The sequence below is a fragment of the Fundulus heteroclitus genome, chromosome 19 (genome assembly GCF_011125445.2).
Source record: "Fundulus heteroclitus isolate FHET01 chromosome 19, MU-UCD_Fhet_4.1, whole genome shotgun sequence".
Classification (NCBI taxonomy): Eukaryota; Metazoa; Chordata; class Actinopteri; order Cyprinodontiformes; family Fundulidae; genus Fundulus; species Fundulus heteroclitus.
The window spans coordinates 29019768-29033764 of NC_046379.1; the positions used below are offsets into that span (position 1 = coordinate 29019768).

The 13997-nt window shown below is 38.6% G+C and overlaps 2 protein-coding genes across 10 annotated transcripts in view; one reads left to right on the forward strand and one right to left on the reverse strand.

Moving 5' to 3' along the window:
- larp1b (La ribonucleoprotein 1B) overlaps positions 1-1198 on the reverse strand; it is a 38789-nt gene extending 37591 nt beyond the window's left edge. For 2 of the 8 annotated variants that reach the window (XM_021323308.2, XM_021323302.2), the window contains exon 1: positions 367-1198. In XM_021323308.2, the coding sequence (XP_021178983.2) occupies positions 367-847 (481 nt within the window). In that variant the 5' untranslated portion in view covers positions 848-1198. The remainder of the gene's footprint in view (positions 1-366) is intronic. The other 6 variants (XM_021323305.2, XM_021323306.2, XM_021323307.2 and 3 more) reach the window with 5 other exon arrangements.
- Positions 1199-6764: 5566 nt separating this feature from the next.
- Positions 6765-13975, forward strand: LOC105935521 (dr1-associated corepressor). Of its 2 annotated transcripts, none has more exons than XM_012875971.3 (6): positions 6765-6916; positions 7376-7448; positions 10040-10133; positions 10883-10999; positions 11998-12097; positions 13164-13975. In XM_012875971.3, the coding sequence occupies exons 1-6, from the start codon at positions 6875-6877 to the stop codon at positions 13188-13190; spliced, it is 453 nt and encodes a 150-aa protein (XP_012731425.2). In that variant the 5' UTR covers positions 6765-6874; the 3' UTR covers positions 13191-13975. The 2 variants fall into 2 exon arrangements, with proteins under 2 accessions (XP_012731425.2, XP_021178963.2); XM_021323288.2 differs by lacking the exon at positions 6765-6916 and adding an exon at positions 6945-7047.
- Positions 13976-13997: the final 22 nt, after the last annotated feature.

Consider the following 13997-nt stretch of genomic DNA (forward strand, 5'->3'; position numbering starts at 1 on the left):
TTTAAAAAAGTCAGTCCTGCTCTATTGTCATCAATACACTAAAAAAGAGGGGAGCAGCGCAGCAGATCGCTGCTGGTAGCTAAAGAAGTAGCAGTTGTCAGCAATCAACACGTGGTGCTCATGAGCAATCCGAGAACGGGGGGATGGGGCAAATATGCAGCTAACACCACCTCTGGTCTAAGCTGACATCCTACATTTTTTATTTCATTCTACTAAACACGCGTCCACGTGGGGTGCCAGATGTTTAGGGTGTATGTTATGGAGGGCTACCCCGCAGTTTGGCTCTCGATCCGCTGCAACAGCGTGACACATGTTAACTTTGCCCCCCCTTATCTGTAAGCGAGAAACCCTGGGGGCCAAGCTCACCTGTCTCTTGGGGGCTGGAGTTGATGTTGCCGACCGGTACCCGGCCCGTGGTCCTCTTTGTCCACGGGTTGACTTTCGGCGGAGGGGCTTCAACAACTTTCTTCTTCACCGCCTCAACAGCCGAGTCAGCGTTACCGCTCCGTTCGTTTTCTTTATCGTTCTCTCTGCTTTTCTTGTGCGTGTCCGCTTGGCCCTTGGTCGCCTCGGGTTTGTGGCCGTCGGCGTGCTGCTTCTCCGAGCCCCTCTGTGCCTGATCCTCTTGTTCTTTGTGCAGGTGAGCCCCCTCCGAGTTGTTTTGGTTGTTGTCCTGCACCCCGCCGGAGCTGCTCGCTGTCAAACCCGAGTCGACCTGGCTACACTCAACCTCGGTGGACATCCTGCTGCTTTCCTGACAGCGTGCGGTGTTGCAGCCAGTGTGGAGTCTTGGTTCTTGTTTTCTTTGCACAGAGAACAGTCGGGAGCCGCTCGGGGGTGACCACATCCACTCGAGGTAAACAGATTTGGGGCTGGACCTCGCTAGCCCGCTAGCCAAGAAGCTCCTGCAGCTAACTGTTAGCTAGCCAGGCACCGTGCAGAAGCCAGCGAGCCCGAGTCAGAAGCCTTTTCCCGCGATATTGAACAGTTTCATATCACTTAACAGTTTTCTCCGGGTGTGTTGTTAGCTTCCATAAACGCGACAAGCCCTTGTTTGGTTCTTGAGGACTTTTAATAACTTTAGAGAAAAAAAAAGCCTACTACAGCGACCTCCTCTCAGTGTCTCTAATTTCACCTCCACGCTACAGCAGCCAGCTCGTGCAGCCAGCGCTCCTAATCCTGTAAACACTGACTCTGCTGCCCCCAGCGGCCATCCACCGGAACTACAATGCAACTATTTGCAAGGTTTTTGAACGCATGATAAAACAGATTTCCCGAAGTTGTTTTTATTCCATTTATGGTAAAAGACTGAGGTGTCAAGCGTACTAACTTATCGTGTAAATTGAATATTATTGAATGATTATTTGTTTATTGATTGTTTAACTTCCCTTCTGGATTAATAAAACATTTAATTTATTCAATAAAATTTTATTGAATTTAACTGAATATGCAAGTTCTGAGAATTAATATATTTATTAATCGATTAAATGTATTTGGTGTAAAAAACATTGTATATACTCTGCTTTCATGGTTATTACATTATATTTACAAAGCAAAAGGATTTATACCCTTTGTACTTTGATGCAATCACAAACTTCAATATACTTTGTAAGTAATGTATAATTGTGAGGTGAAAATAGAGGATACATGTTTTTTTTTTTTTTTTTTGCATTTCTTTACAATACAAAAAATTGTGCTATTGGTGCTCTTTACCCTTAAGCTCCAATATTAAATTTATTGCAACAATTGCCTCAACAAGGTACTTAGCTAAGAAATACAGTCCACCTCCAGTATTTAATGTAATTTCAGAATCGACTTCCCTGCTCTGCGAGGTGTTCAAAGGGTTATTAGACACCATGTTAGTCAACAGATGGCATCATGCATACCAACTTACCCTGCTTTACACGTAGCTTAGGTTATAAAATACCAAATATAATGGTGGTGTTGCTTCTTCAATGTCTGCTTTAGTTGCCATAAGTTATACATTATGAGTTCTGCTCTGAGGCAGAATATCCTACAGGAGAATTTTAGGCCATCTGTTAGTGAATGTAAACTCAAGCTTAAGTGTTTTTTGATTTAGAAACACACTGACAAATCCACATCTTCATGACAAAAGAAAGAATGGTTTGGAGTTGCCAAACAATTGAGAAACTGTGAATAGATATTGTGTAGGCCATTTGTAACTGAAAACCATCAAATGTATCCAAATTAAAACAATTCTGCAAGGGAGAGTGGGCCAAATCCCTCCATGGCGATTGAAGTCACACATTGCCAGTTGTTGTTGTCGCCAATTGTTGGTAGCAGTTGCCAGTGTTGATACATCTAGTTTCATAAAGGTTTGTTTAGAAAGACTTCTCCATTAAAATTTTTATCCTGACTTTAAAACAGCTTTTAGTGTCCCTCTTTTTTAATATGTTGTCTAATTAAAATTTGTTTGATGATGTGAAACATGTAAGAGTAACAAAAAATATGTAAAATATGGTCAAATGTATTTCATTTATTATTTTATTTTTTTTTGTAAATTATACTTGTCTGATGGTTTTAATTTAGCTAAATTGCTTAGTATTATTTAAAATGAATTGTTGGCAACATTCTATCGAAAAAGAGACACTGCAAGTTTCATCAAAAGGATGAAAAGCTGGTAAATTGTACAGTTATAAATGTTTGATAGCAACTGTTTTGAACAAAATGTAATAGTTTAAATTAATTATTAAATGACAAACATGTCCTTATTGATTCTTGGATTACGAGCCCTTTTTTTCTTTGTGTTGTAATAAAATGATTACATTTTTTTAATATCTTACATTATTTTGCTGATTGATGTTGAGTGGCAGATTTTTTTATATATATTGCAGTGTTTGTATCAAATCTTTCTTTTTTTAAAATGTATATTGTAGCAATTAAAGAAAAAAGTACAACTAAGATTCAAATGATTTTGAAGCATCAAAATTAATAGTTCAATTCAATATAATCTTTCTGTCTTTATTTTTTACTACTCAAATTTTACCTTTATGTTCAGCTTGGGGTTAAAAATAAATAAATATTAATATAGCGCAGATCAGAGGTAAGACAAATGACAAATTAATAGTATGTTATTTTGTTATTGATATGTATCAAAACAATAAACAGATGTTTTTAAGTTTACTCTGATGTATAAAATTAAAATCCAGTGCAACCCAGTTGGGGTCAGAATTAGCATCACTGCCACACAGGGTTCCACCTGTTTGTTATTTTATCTCAAAATGAAAATGAGCGTTAGAGAATCTACTTTTCTTTAAGATAGGAAGCTATTTCTGACCAGTGCATCTATGGTTTATACGTGTCTGGTCTGTCTTCCCAAACCCTCAGTCGGTTGCAGGAAATGAGTTCTCACAGTAAGTAGATACCTGCTGGATGTTTTTCCTGATAAAAGGCTGTTTTCCTTTTCACTGTGACCACATGTATACTCTGTATGAGGGATTGCTGCAAAGTTAACTTGAGACAATCAACTGTCCACTGTCGCTGCATGTTTGTTGAGGTGGAGAGATTGCTGCAAAGTTAGTGACTTGATGCAATGGACTGTTTTTACTTATATAGACAGCTTTTTGGTGCCAAAATAAACTGAACCTGAATGCATTTAGTAGCACATCTAAAAAAATACAATATTGTGCAAAAGTGCAATGTTTTTGCCAGTCATCAAAGAAATTGAAATGGTTATTTTCTAGAGATTCATTACACACAAAGTCAAATATTTCAACGTTTTATTTCATGTGATTTTGATGATTATGGCTTACAGATAAATAAAACGCAACATTTCCTTGTCTTAGAAAATCAGAATATCACATTAGATCAATCAAAAAAAGATGGTTTAAGCACAAAAGTCTAACTTCTGAAAAGCATGTCAATTTCTATGCAAGGTCCTGCTGGAAAATAGAATCCGTATCTCCATATAGTTTGTCTGCAGAGGGAAAGGCTCTAGAACTTCCTGGTAGTTGCTGCATTGACGATGGACCTGAGAAAACACAGTGGACCAACACCAGCAGATGATGTGGCATCCCAAACCATCACCGACTGGAAACTTCACTCTGGACTTCCAGCAACGTGAAATCTGTACCTTTCCACTCTTCCTCCAGACTCTGGGACCTTGATTTCCTCCTGATGCACCGACTCCAGCGTCAGACCAGTCCTTGAGAAGTGGTTATCCATGTTAGTGATAACCACTTCACTAACGTTTCCTAACACACTTCTTATTTCCACTTAAGTTTCTGTTATACTTGGATACAGAATTCTAAGAACAACCAGCTTCTTCAGCAATGACCTTGTGTGGCTTCCCCTTCTTGTGAAGGGTGTCACTGACCGTCGACTGGACTTCTGTCCAGTCAGCTGTCTTCTTTATGATCGTGTCGCCTACTGACACAGAGGGAAAAACTGTTTAAAGGCTCAAGAAACTTTTGCAGGTCTTTGGTGTTAATTAGCCAACTAGGGTGTGACACCATGAGTTTCCAATAGTGAACTTTTTCGCAAACGCTTAAAAAATATCACTCTATGTGTAACGATTCCATCTACTATATGAGTTTCACTTTCTGAAATGGCTGGTAAAAATATTGCACTTTTATGCAATATTGAAACTCTTTGAGATGTAGTAGTTTAACATATGTAATTTAGAGCAATTCTGTCTCTATGATTGGATTAAATGGATCATATATTTCTGGTCATAAACTGGATCTGTTTAGCTTTTAAAGTGAGTTAAGATCAGATAAGATAGTCTTTATTGATCTCAAGTTGGAGAAATTCACTTGGAGCTATACAAATAAACTGAGCTAAAATAAATGTAATTGAATCAGTAAAAAACACCAGCACAATGAGCAAGGAACACAGCAAAGGTCACAAAGTAAGTTATGGAGGAATTTAAAGCATGTTAGTTGTAAAATAATATCAGAAGCTTCAAACATTTTCTTCAGATTCAACTGGAAAGGACGAAACAGATGAACCTTTTTTTACCAATATTTTCTACTTTTTATTTTCTTGTCTCACATGTTTTCAGATCATCAAACAAAGACAATGATAACGCGGGTCATTACAGAACTGTTTTCAAATGATAGCTTTATTTATTGAGGGAAAACAGCTATCCTAAATAACTGGGCCATAAGTGAAAAAAAAAAAGGTTTGCAAGGATAAACAGCCTGTGCATTTCAACTGGATTTGAGTCTAGACTTTGTGTAACTCCAAAGTGACAACACTGGCCTTCAAACGGGCTCTTTAATAAGCGCCTTAAACGCAGTGAAAACTACAGAAATAAAGACAAAGCTTTAGAAATAGATACATTTACAGACAGTCAGGTGACACATACTTTAACAAAAGTTACCTCGTGACCGCCTGCCACTTCGGAGGTCTTTAACAGATTAATTCTTCGTTGTCCACTCTAAATTAAAATATTAAGTAATTAAAACACCATAACCAATAAATTTACAAAATATTACAAACATAACTACAAATACCTTGACAGCTACAGGAAACACGAGACTGCTACTTGTAGCTCTTTTCCATACTACTTCTCCTTCTCATATACGCAAATCTTGCAATAACTTTCAACAAATAATTTGAAAAGAAATAAAATACAATAATTTTACATAAATCTCAAAATGTGAACCAAACAACTTAAAATATATTATCTGAAATAAACATACATTTTTCCCAAGAAATAAATAATTTGACTGACACTTACACTTTGATTAGGCCGCTCTACACTTAGGTTTTTTTTTTAAACAATTCAGAGGTAAAATTGCAGATGTGCATTCAATTAGGGCAACTTATCCTGGTCCTGAAGCAGCAAAGCAGCTCCAGACTACTACACTACCACCACTGTGTTTGTAGGTATGGAGCTCTTTTTCTGAAACGTATTAGTTGTACATCACATGAAATGGGCCTTTCAAAAAGATCCACCTTTGTCTCGTCAGCCCACATAATATTATTTTTTTTTTCATTATGTTTTTCGGTAAATGTGAGCTGGGGCTTTGTGTACTTTTTGGTTGGCAGTGATCTTGACCTTTGAACTCTTCCATGGACGCCATTCCACCCAGTCTCTTGTTGCATTCCATTTGCCTCGGAAATCTAAAATAGGAGCAGGGAATGGGGTAAACCCCAGAAAAAAACGTTCCTGTTAATACAGTCAGAGAAGTCGGGATCCCAAAATAAAAAAAACAAAAAAAAAACAGAAAGGTTAGGATTCCAAAATGGCGACGGCCAGGAAAGCTGTTGTTTTGTTCGTAGTACCTCTTATAAACGTCCTTTGAAGCTGGGGTGACTACTTTTTCACATGGTGCCAGGTTGATTTAAACTTCTTTTCCTCTTTAATAATGAACTTATCATTTGAAAACTGCTTTTTTTTTTGTCTCAGCTCTGCTCAGATGTTAAACCCCTGGGCTAAACCAGTAATCATTGTGTGGTGAAGAATCATGTGGGAGGGGTTGCTGGGGGTTCATTTGAGTTCAGCAATCTTATGGCTGATATGGCAAGCTTACTGCGATAGCTCAAAGAAAATACACACTATTTGTGTCTCTGTCAATAATAAAACTTCCAACTTCTTCTTTTTTTGTATTTTAAATAATTTACCACGAAATACTTTTTTGACTTTAAAACTTTAACGAGTAATCAAAACATGTTATTTACTTTATGCAATAATAATAATAATCTATTCAAAACTCGTGTTTTCATGATGACAGGAGAGATGTCACGGTGTTGCCATGGTGTTTCCTGGGGGTCAAATGTTGACATCACTTTTTTTTTTTTTTTTCCTCATCAGCTTTCTGCCTAGTAGTAAACAAATGGATGCAGCAGCGCTTCGCGGTAAAAACATGAAAAATGTGATCAGACAGCGAGGGTTTAAGCGACGACAATGCCCGGACAGAAGAAAAAATACAGCGTACGGTTCCCTCCTGTGAGTACAACTCTGGGCGTGTTAAATGGGAGCTGTTTAGAGTCAAACAAAACGAGCTAACAGCTAGCTCTCGCAGCATGGGGCAAGGAGCCCAGGCTGCATTTAAGGACTGTCGGAAATCGGGGTAGCGGGTAAAACCGCACTGTGATAGTACAATAAATTGTCCCCAGTGAACAGTAGATTTAGATTTTACAGTCAGTAATTGTTTCAACAATTTCATCCACTCTTTATTTTATCATCAATGGTTAACGACTGTGTATTTTAGACGCACGCAATCCAATATAAAACGCTCTCAGGGATAACGTTTAGTTTTAATCAGTAAAGCGATTGCAATGGGCGTTACGTAACTTCGCCTTCACTTTAACTGTATCACCACGAAAGGGTGTAGTTTTAACAGAACTGGGATGAATTCACGTTGTATATGAAGAGCGGTTGTTAAATCTTTGTTACTGTTTATAGGGTCGCATCAAAAAAATCATGCAGAAGGACACAGAGGTTGGGAGGATAGCGATGGCGGTTCCCGTGATCATCTGTATCCTTTACGTTATAGCAGCAATAAACAAACACGAAATAAAAGATCTGCCCGAGTTGTCAGTTCTACTCGTCTTCCAGGCGTCCTTCAACTGCGCATCCCCTCTAAGCGCTGGGAGTTGTAGTCCAAATGCACAAAGCTGCTGGACCTGTCTTAAACACCATTAGGTGCTTGAAACTATATTTACTTCCCATAAAATACGAATAATCAATTTAATGGGAACAAGCCACAATAAAAAAAAAAAAAAATACTGATCCAACATAGGACATTGAACTGATTGGTGATAAAATGTGGATAAAAATTACTGGCCAAACTATTTGTAAAATCAGCCACACTAACTTTAGATACTATATTCTTTCTCCGAAAGGCGCAACAATTCATGTCCATTCTTTTACATATTTTCTTCTATTATAGGTCTATGTATTTAAGGTTAAATCTACCCTAAAAATACTTCCACATCCAAATCTCACATAAGGCTTAAAGCTATTGATCAGACTTCTTTTGACTACATTCATTTTTTATTTTATTTTTTTAGTTATTGTCATATATTCTTCATTCCCACATATTATGTAAGACTCCAGGACAGTGTTTAATATGCATGTGAGAAGACTTGATGGATTTCCAGAAAATCGGGCAACCGGAATGGCCGTATTTCGGCGTGAAAGCTCTTCAGTGGTCATTTTGACCACTGAAGAGCTGTAAAAAAATTACACAGACTGGTCCATGATGTTTTTTTTTAATTTTTTTTATTAGTTTATTTGTCAGGGACAATGCAGCGCACATTATTACATTCATAATTGTAATAGGCAGAGCCATAACAAAATGTGTAGATGTGTTGCATGAAAGGTTTCTAGCCTATAGGCTAATTTGCAACCCCAGTCCCCAGTCAGGCCTTTATTTATAAAATACATTTTCCTAAAACGTAGCTCACATTGCACATTCATATATAAAATATATGCTCCATCCCGTAGTCATCAGCGCTTGCTTCGGTCTCTCCTTCCACAGCAGCATCAAACAGGACTTCAAGGTTAAAATAAACACTAAGGTTAAATCCTTTGCTAAATTAACTGAAATGCTTCAGAATCTGTCAGAAGTTGCTCGTTGATCACAGGTGTTACTAATGCCAGCTGACCAGCTCAATTCATGTACCTCTTGTGACGCTTTTAACCCAAAACCAAAGTAAATGAGCAGCTTTTTACTGTGGGGCACTCCTGGAGTAGATATCTATACTTTTTTTCCCCCTACTGTTATTTTATTGTTGTATGGTGTATATTTGTTAACGGGGACAATATATAGTAGTAGGTCTTCTCCCTCCCTAACTGTCCTGCTGAATGTATATAGTTTTGTTTGTAAAATATTATTTTAAGTAAATTAAATGTCTCATCCTCTTTTTGCTAGCCAGATTTTGCATGGCAACAGATGGGGGAGACATGTTGCTACATTGCTCTCTGCTCCATCCAGCCAGAGAAACCACAGTCAGTCCGTTACTTTCTGTGGCATTCTATTCAAAGGACCCTAAACTGTCTGAACAGTGTCACAGATTTATTTTGAAGCCATAACATTTTTTTTAAACTTTAGTATGCCTTAATATCACCAACTGACCCAGGTCTACAGCGGAGGATAACATTCGTTTATTGGGTGGAGTAATATGTGCGGTAACTGTAATGTAACGGTTCCTATTTGTCAAATACTCATTCAGCCCGGTGTTCTTCATCAGCGCACCTCTTGATTGTGGAGTACCTCAGGGCTCCACTTTTGTCCCCCAGACCGCTGTGGCCGATGATCTGTAATTGGAAAATAAAATATCTCTCTCTGTTTGTTGGGGGTGAATTACAGATGTGTTTGTCAAGACCACCACTGAGTTCTGTTTTGGTTCAGTATCTACAGAACAAAGAGGGATTAATAGTCACGGATGGAGTTTGAGGTCCACAGTCAACCATCTCTAACAGCGGTGCTGGCAAGAGTTCTGGGCCGCGTGACTAAAAAAAAAAAAAAAATCATCCCAAAGCTCATATATATATAGTATACATATACATTTTCAGCTGGGGCCCTTGGAATTGTCCTAACTTTTCCCCCCTATACGGCGCGGTCTCCAATGACGTTAACCCTCTTGAGTCTTTTTTGGCATCCAACAGCCAGAAATCATGGTTTTATTTATTTATTTTAACTAGTTCTGTTGCTAAAACCTGCAACTATCCTCTGAGGCGGCTGTCTAAAGGGGAAATGTATAACAGCCACTCTTTGAGAAGGGGGATCCACATCTATACCTCCACATGCTTGGGCTACTATAACTCTCAGGACACTGGCCACCTTCTTACTAGAGCTAAACAACGTTCAGGTTCCTAGGTCCCATTTCCAGTAAGATCTGTCCAGGACAAGAAACCTATCGTAACTTTCACTATCTCCTTTCACTGAATGCTATACTCTGGTTTGTCATTGGTTTAAGAGCAGGTTTTTCTTTGTTTTGTGGTTTTGCATAATGGTTCAAATTTAGCGGTGCTAGATTTAATTGTAAATTGCCTGTGCTCAATCGAACGACTAACTTCTCAGACATCTTAAGAGCTGTGAATTCCTAAGCTGGCAACGAACAGCTCGGGCCTTGGAGATCTTCCTCAAGTCTTTGCTCACCAAAACCTGTTCGATAACTCAGGCAAAGTTCAGCAACGTCGTGTCTGTGGCTCACATGTAAGTATCTCTGTTGTTCCGCTCCGCGTATCTATGTTTAGCTTAAATCTGCAGCGTGGAGCACTAACAAATTCACTTTCTTGCTTTCTTTATGAGGACGCACAATCAAGTAATGTGAATAGTTATCAGAAGCAGTGAATTATATATGTATTGCTGGATCTTTGTATGTATAGGTGTGATACTATGCACAAACATACACGCATCAATAAATTTGAATATTGTTGAAAAGGTAATTTATTCCAGTAATTCAATTCACAAATGTATGCCAAGAGCTTATTTCTATTCATTTTACTTAGAGCACGTGAACACTCCAAATTTAGTCTGTCAGACAATTAGAATTATTACAGACAATTAAAATAAAAAGGATTTTGAATACAGAAAGATTTTTTTTGGCCATGTTATGTCCTTCACAGTCATGGGGGGGAAACTGTTCACTTGACAGCAGGCGGTCATTGACACCCCCAAAAGGAGGTCAAGCCACAAAAGACTATCACTAAAGAAGATGACTGTTTGCAGAGTGCTGTTTCTGAACATACTGATAGAAAGTTGAGTGGAAGGAAAAAAAAGATGGTAGGAAAAGGCGGACAGTGAAAAGGAACAACTGCAGCCTTTAGAGGACTGTGAAACACGGCCCGTTTAAGAGTTTGGGGGGATTTTTCGGCTTGAATCTGAATTTGGGAGTACAATTGGCAAAAGGTGGGGCAATACAAAAAAAAAAAGGCTTTAAGTTTGTTTTCTTTTAACTTTAGGAAGCAGTGCATAGAGTCAGAGAAACTCTTTCATTTTCTCAAAGACCTGGCAGAAGCCGCCACATCTACAGCAACCCAGATGGACAACAAAGGCATGAGTGTGTGGCCCATGTACAGGTATGTCAGCTGATGCAGTTCTAATTTCCTAGCTAGCCCTTCGTTTTGGATGCCGTTGGGAGGTCCATGTACGCAAGCTGGTTTGCTGGATCTCAGTTGATATATGCTTAAATAGTTGATTTTAGTCAGTTCGCAAATACCGACTGTGCTAAAGAATGACAACAGATTATATTAACACACTGCACAACGAGGAACCTTAGAGAACCTCTGTCTCTATTGGTGTTAAGCTTGTAAAGCCCATTTACCTTAGAAGTTGTAACTTAGATTTCAGAACCATGTCCAACCCAGTTTAGCAGCGTTCCACATGCAAAGCTAAAAGCCCGTTGGATTTCTGTTTGCCTTGGAAGTTGGAGCTTGGATCTGTCAGGGAGATTTTACCAAGCGGAGTGGTTCTCTCACTGTTGTGCTCAGTGGCCAGGCTGACTAGCAATAAATGCATTGGATTTCTCTGTATTCTTTGGAAACACTACAGTAGGGTGTTAAAAAAAATATAGATGTCATGCAATACGGCGTGTCAGACTGATTTTATGAGATGCAAAATGAGTGCAAAAAAAACCCTGTTATGGGAACTTTGTTGATATTTATACACGTGGCTATCTTGTTACATTTTCTATATTATGGTTGACGAGAAACCTCCGACTTCCTAAGTAAGTATTGCAACTTCAGAAGCTGTTGGTTGGGTTTTCCTCGACTTGAAGCTGGGAATTTTCCGTTTCTTGGGTGCAGATAGAATGCACAGCTGTGACCAGGCTAGCTGCAACTAGCAATACAAGCATTAACCCATATTTTTATACATTCAAACCCGTAGCACACAGGTGACCACATGTTACTGTCTCCAGACTTAAGGACGTCTGTAAACGTCACCATGGTTTTTTCTTTTCAGTTTTGAATCCATGTTTTTTTTTTGTGTGTGGTTAATATACACCCTTAAACAAAGCAACCAGTTTCTGTTTTACCATAAACTTTAACATCATACAGTTTGTTTCTTGTCTTTCAAGGACCAAAAAGAACAACATTTCTGTTCCAAAACCATCTGGAGCAGGAAAGACCGTGCCCCAAAGGAGCCTCCTCCCACTTGAAAGTGACTCCAGCTCAAGTGTACGTATCTCGTTACTGAGAACACGAACCTCTCAGAACCAACCAGCACGCTTGGGAGGCGTACAGCACTCGTAAAAAGCTGAGATGCACACATCTAGAGCCTGATTGCTGTATTAATTTAGGCTTTTAATGATCCATTTGAACAGGTCTTAGGGTAGGGTTAGGTCTGTGGAATGATGAATTTCAAAGTTAGGGCTACAACTTTAAACTCATTGTGGGTTTCCTCTATTCCACACAAGGTCTAAATTATACATACAGGCTCAGATTGCTATTTGGACATGGCAAGTTGTATCACAAACTCTTTTGCCGACATCAACGAGCTTCTGGGCGAGTTCTGTCTGGATCTTTGACCCGTCCTCTCATCAGAAATAGAAGAACACATTTAAATGACTGTTTTCCAGCAGGGCGTGTCCATGTGGGGCGCTACAAACTCCAGCTAGGCAGGTGCTGAGTTTCTAGCAGGGGCCTGTCTATTGGCCAGGACTCTCCCAGTCTAGATGTAGACATCGTTTCATAGAGAAAGGTATAAAAAGTTTTTATACCTATAAAAGGACCAGGATCTCAGGCATCCTGAGGGGCCTACCCAAAGTGCTTGACTCAATCTCATTCAATATTTATAGACTGTTTAAAAAAGAAAAAAAAAAGGTGTGTCCTTGCCAGCAAAAAAACAAAAAGAACTATTGAAATAAACTTTGCCGTTTCTAATAGGAGTGGGCAAATTTCCAACCAGAAGTATTCCAGCGACTTGATTACGGCTACAAAGAATAGAAGCTGTCCCTGCAGTCTGTGTGGATTAGACAAAATTAGCGTCTTAAAACTTGACGAGAAAGAATGCACCCCTAAAAAAAAAAAAAAAGACTGACTTGAATGAATCATTAAAAGGCTAAAATAAATGATATTCCTGCCCATGTAACCTTACTGGCACTCTAAATTCATAAAATCTGAGGATAGATGCACCCTCTGTAGTTATGCTGGGGAACTGCAAGGGTGGGGGGTTAACAGTGAGGATTGCTGATTAATCTGTGAGGATTAGTAATCACTTCCCCTCTTTTTTTTTTTCCTTCAGGAGTCAGAGCTCTACATCTGCTTATAACCTGGCCTTCCAGCAGCACATCACTTCTGTTGACGCGTCTTTCGGCGTTGCTGCTTCTCTGATGGGCAGACAACACACCGCTCACCACCGGGACACTACTAGCTCACACCAACCTGATGGTTTCTGGAGATAACCCAGAAACAAGCGCTAGTCAGCAGGTTCAATCCATGCTGACACGCAAAGCTTTGGTTAGGAGCAGATTGTCCCTGGAGGACGGGCTTGTCGCTACAGGGGGAGTCGTAGCCGACTCAAAGGGTTTTGAATTGTTTATGAAAGTTTGCAATGGAAGTAAATACAAATACTTTTCTGTTGATAGCGGATTTTCTTTATTTAAGATCATAATCTTCAGATTTGATACTGATGTGAAATATTTTCTTTAACCCCTGTAGTTTATCCCAAGCTAAAAAAAAAGCTTGATTTTTCTTTTCTTTTGGCACCTTTAATTATTTAAATGCTGATTATGCAACATGCAGCGATCCTTAAGACCAACTGAGTGCTTACGGTATGTGATGGCAACCTTTGTGGTTTCTATTTTTTTTTTAAAGCGCTTGTAAATTAATATTTTCTAAACAAAGTGATGTGCAAATCAATCAATGCAAAAACAAGGTAAATAAAACTAAAGCGAGAGCTTACAGCAATTTGTTTATTCCAAGAAACCAGTTCTTTAAACATGGTTTTGGGTTGAAGTGAAGAATAAATAGAGAATTTCTGTTCTTAGAGTATTTTACTGCATATTTACATTTTGAAGCTATATATATATATATATATATATATATATATATATATATATATATATATATATATATA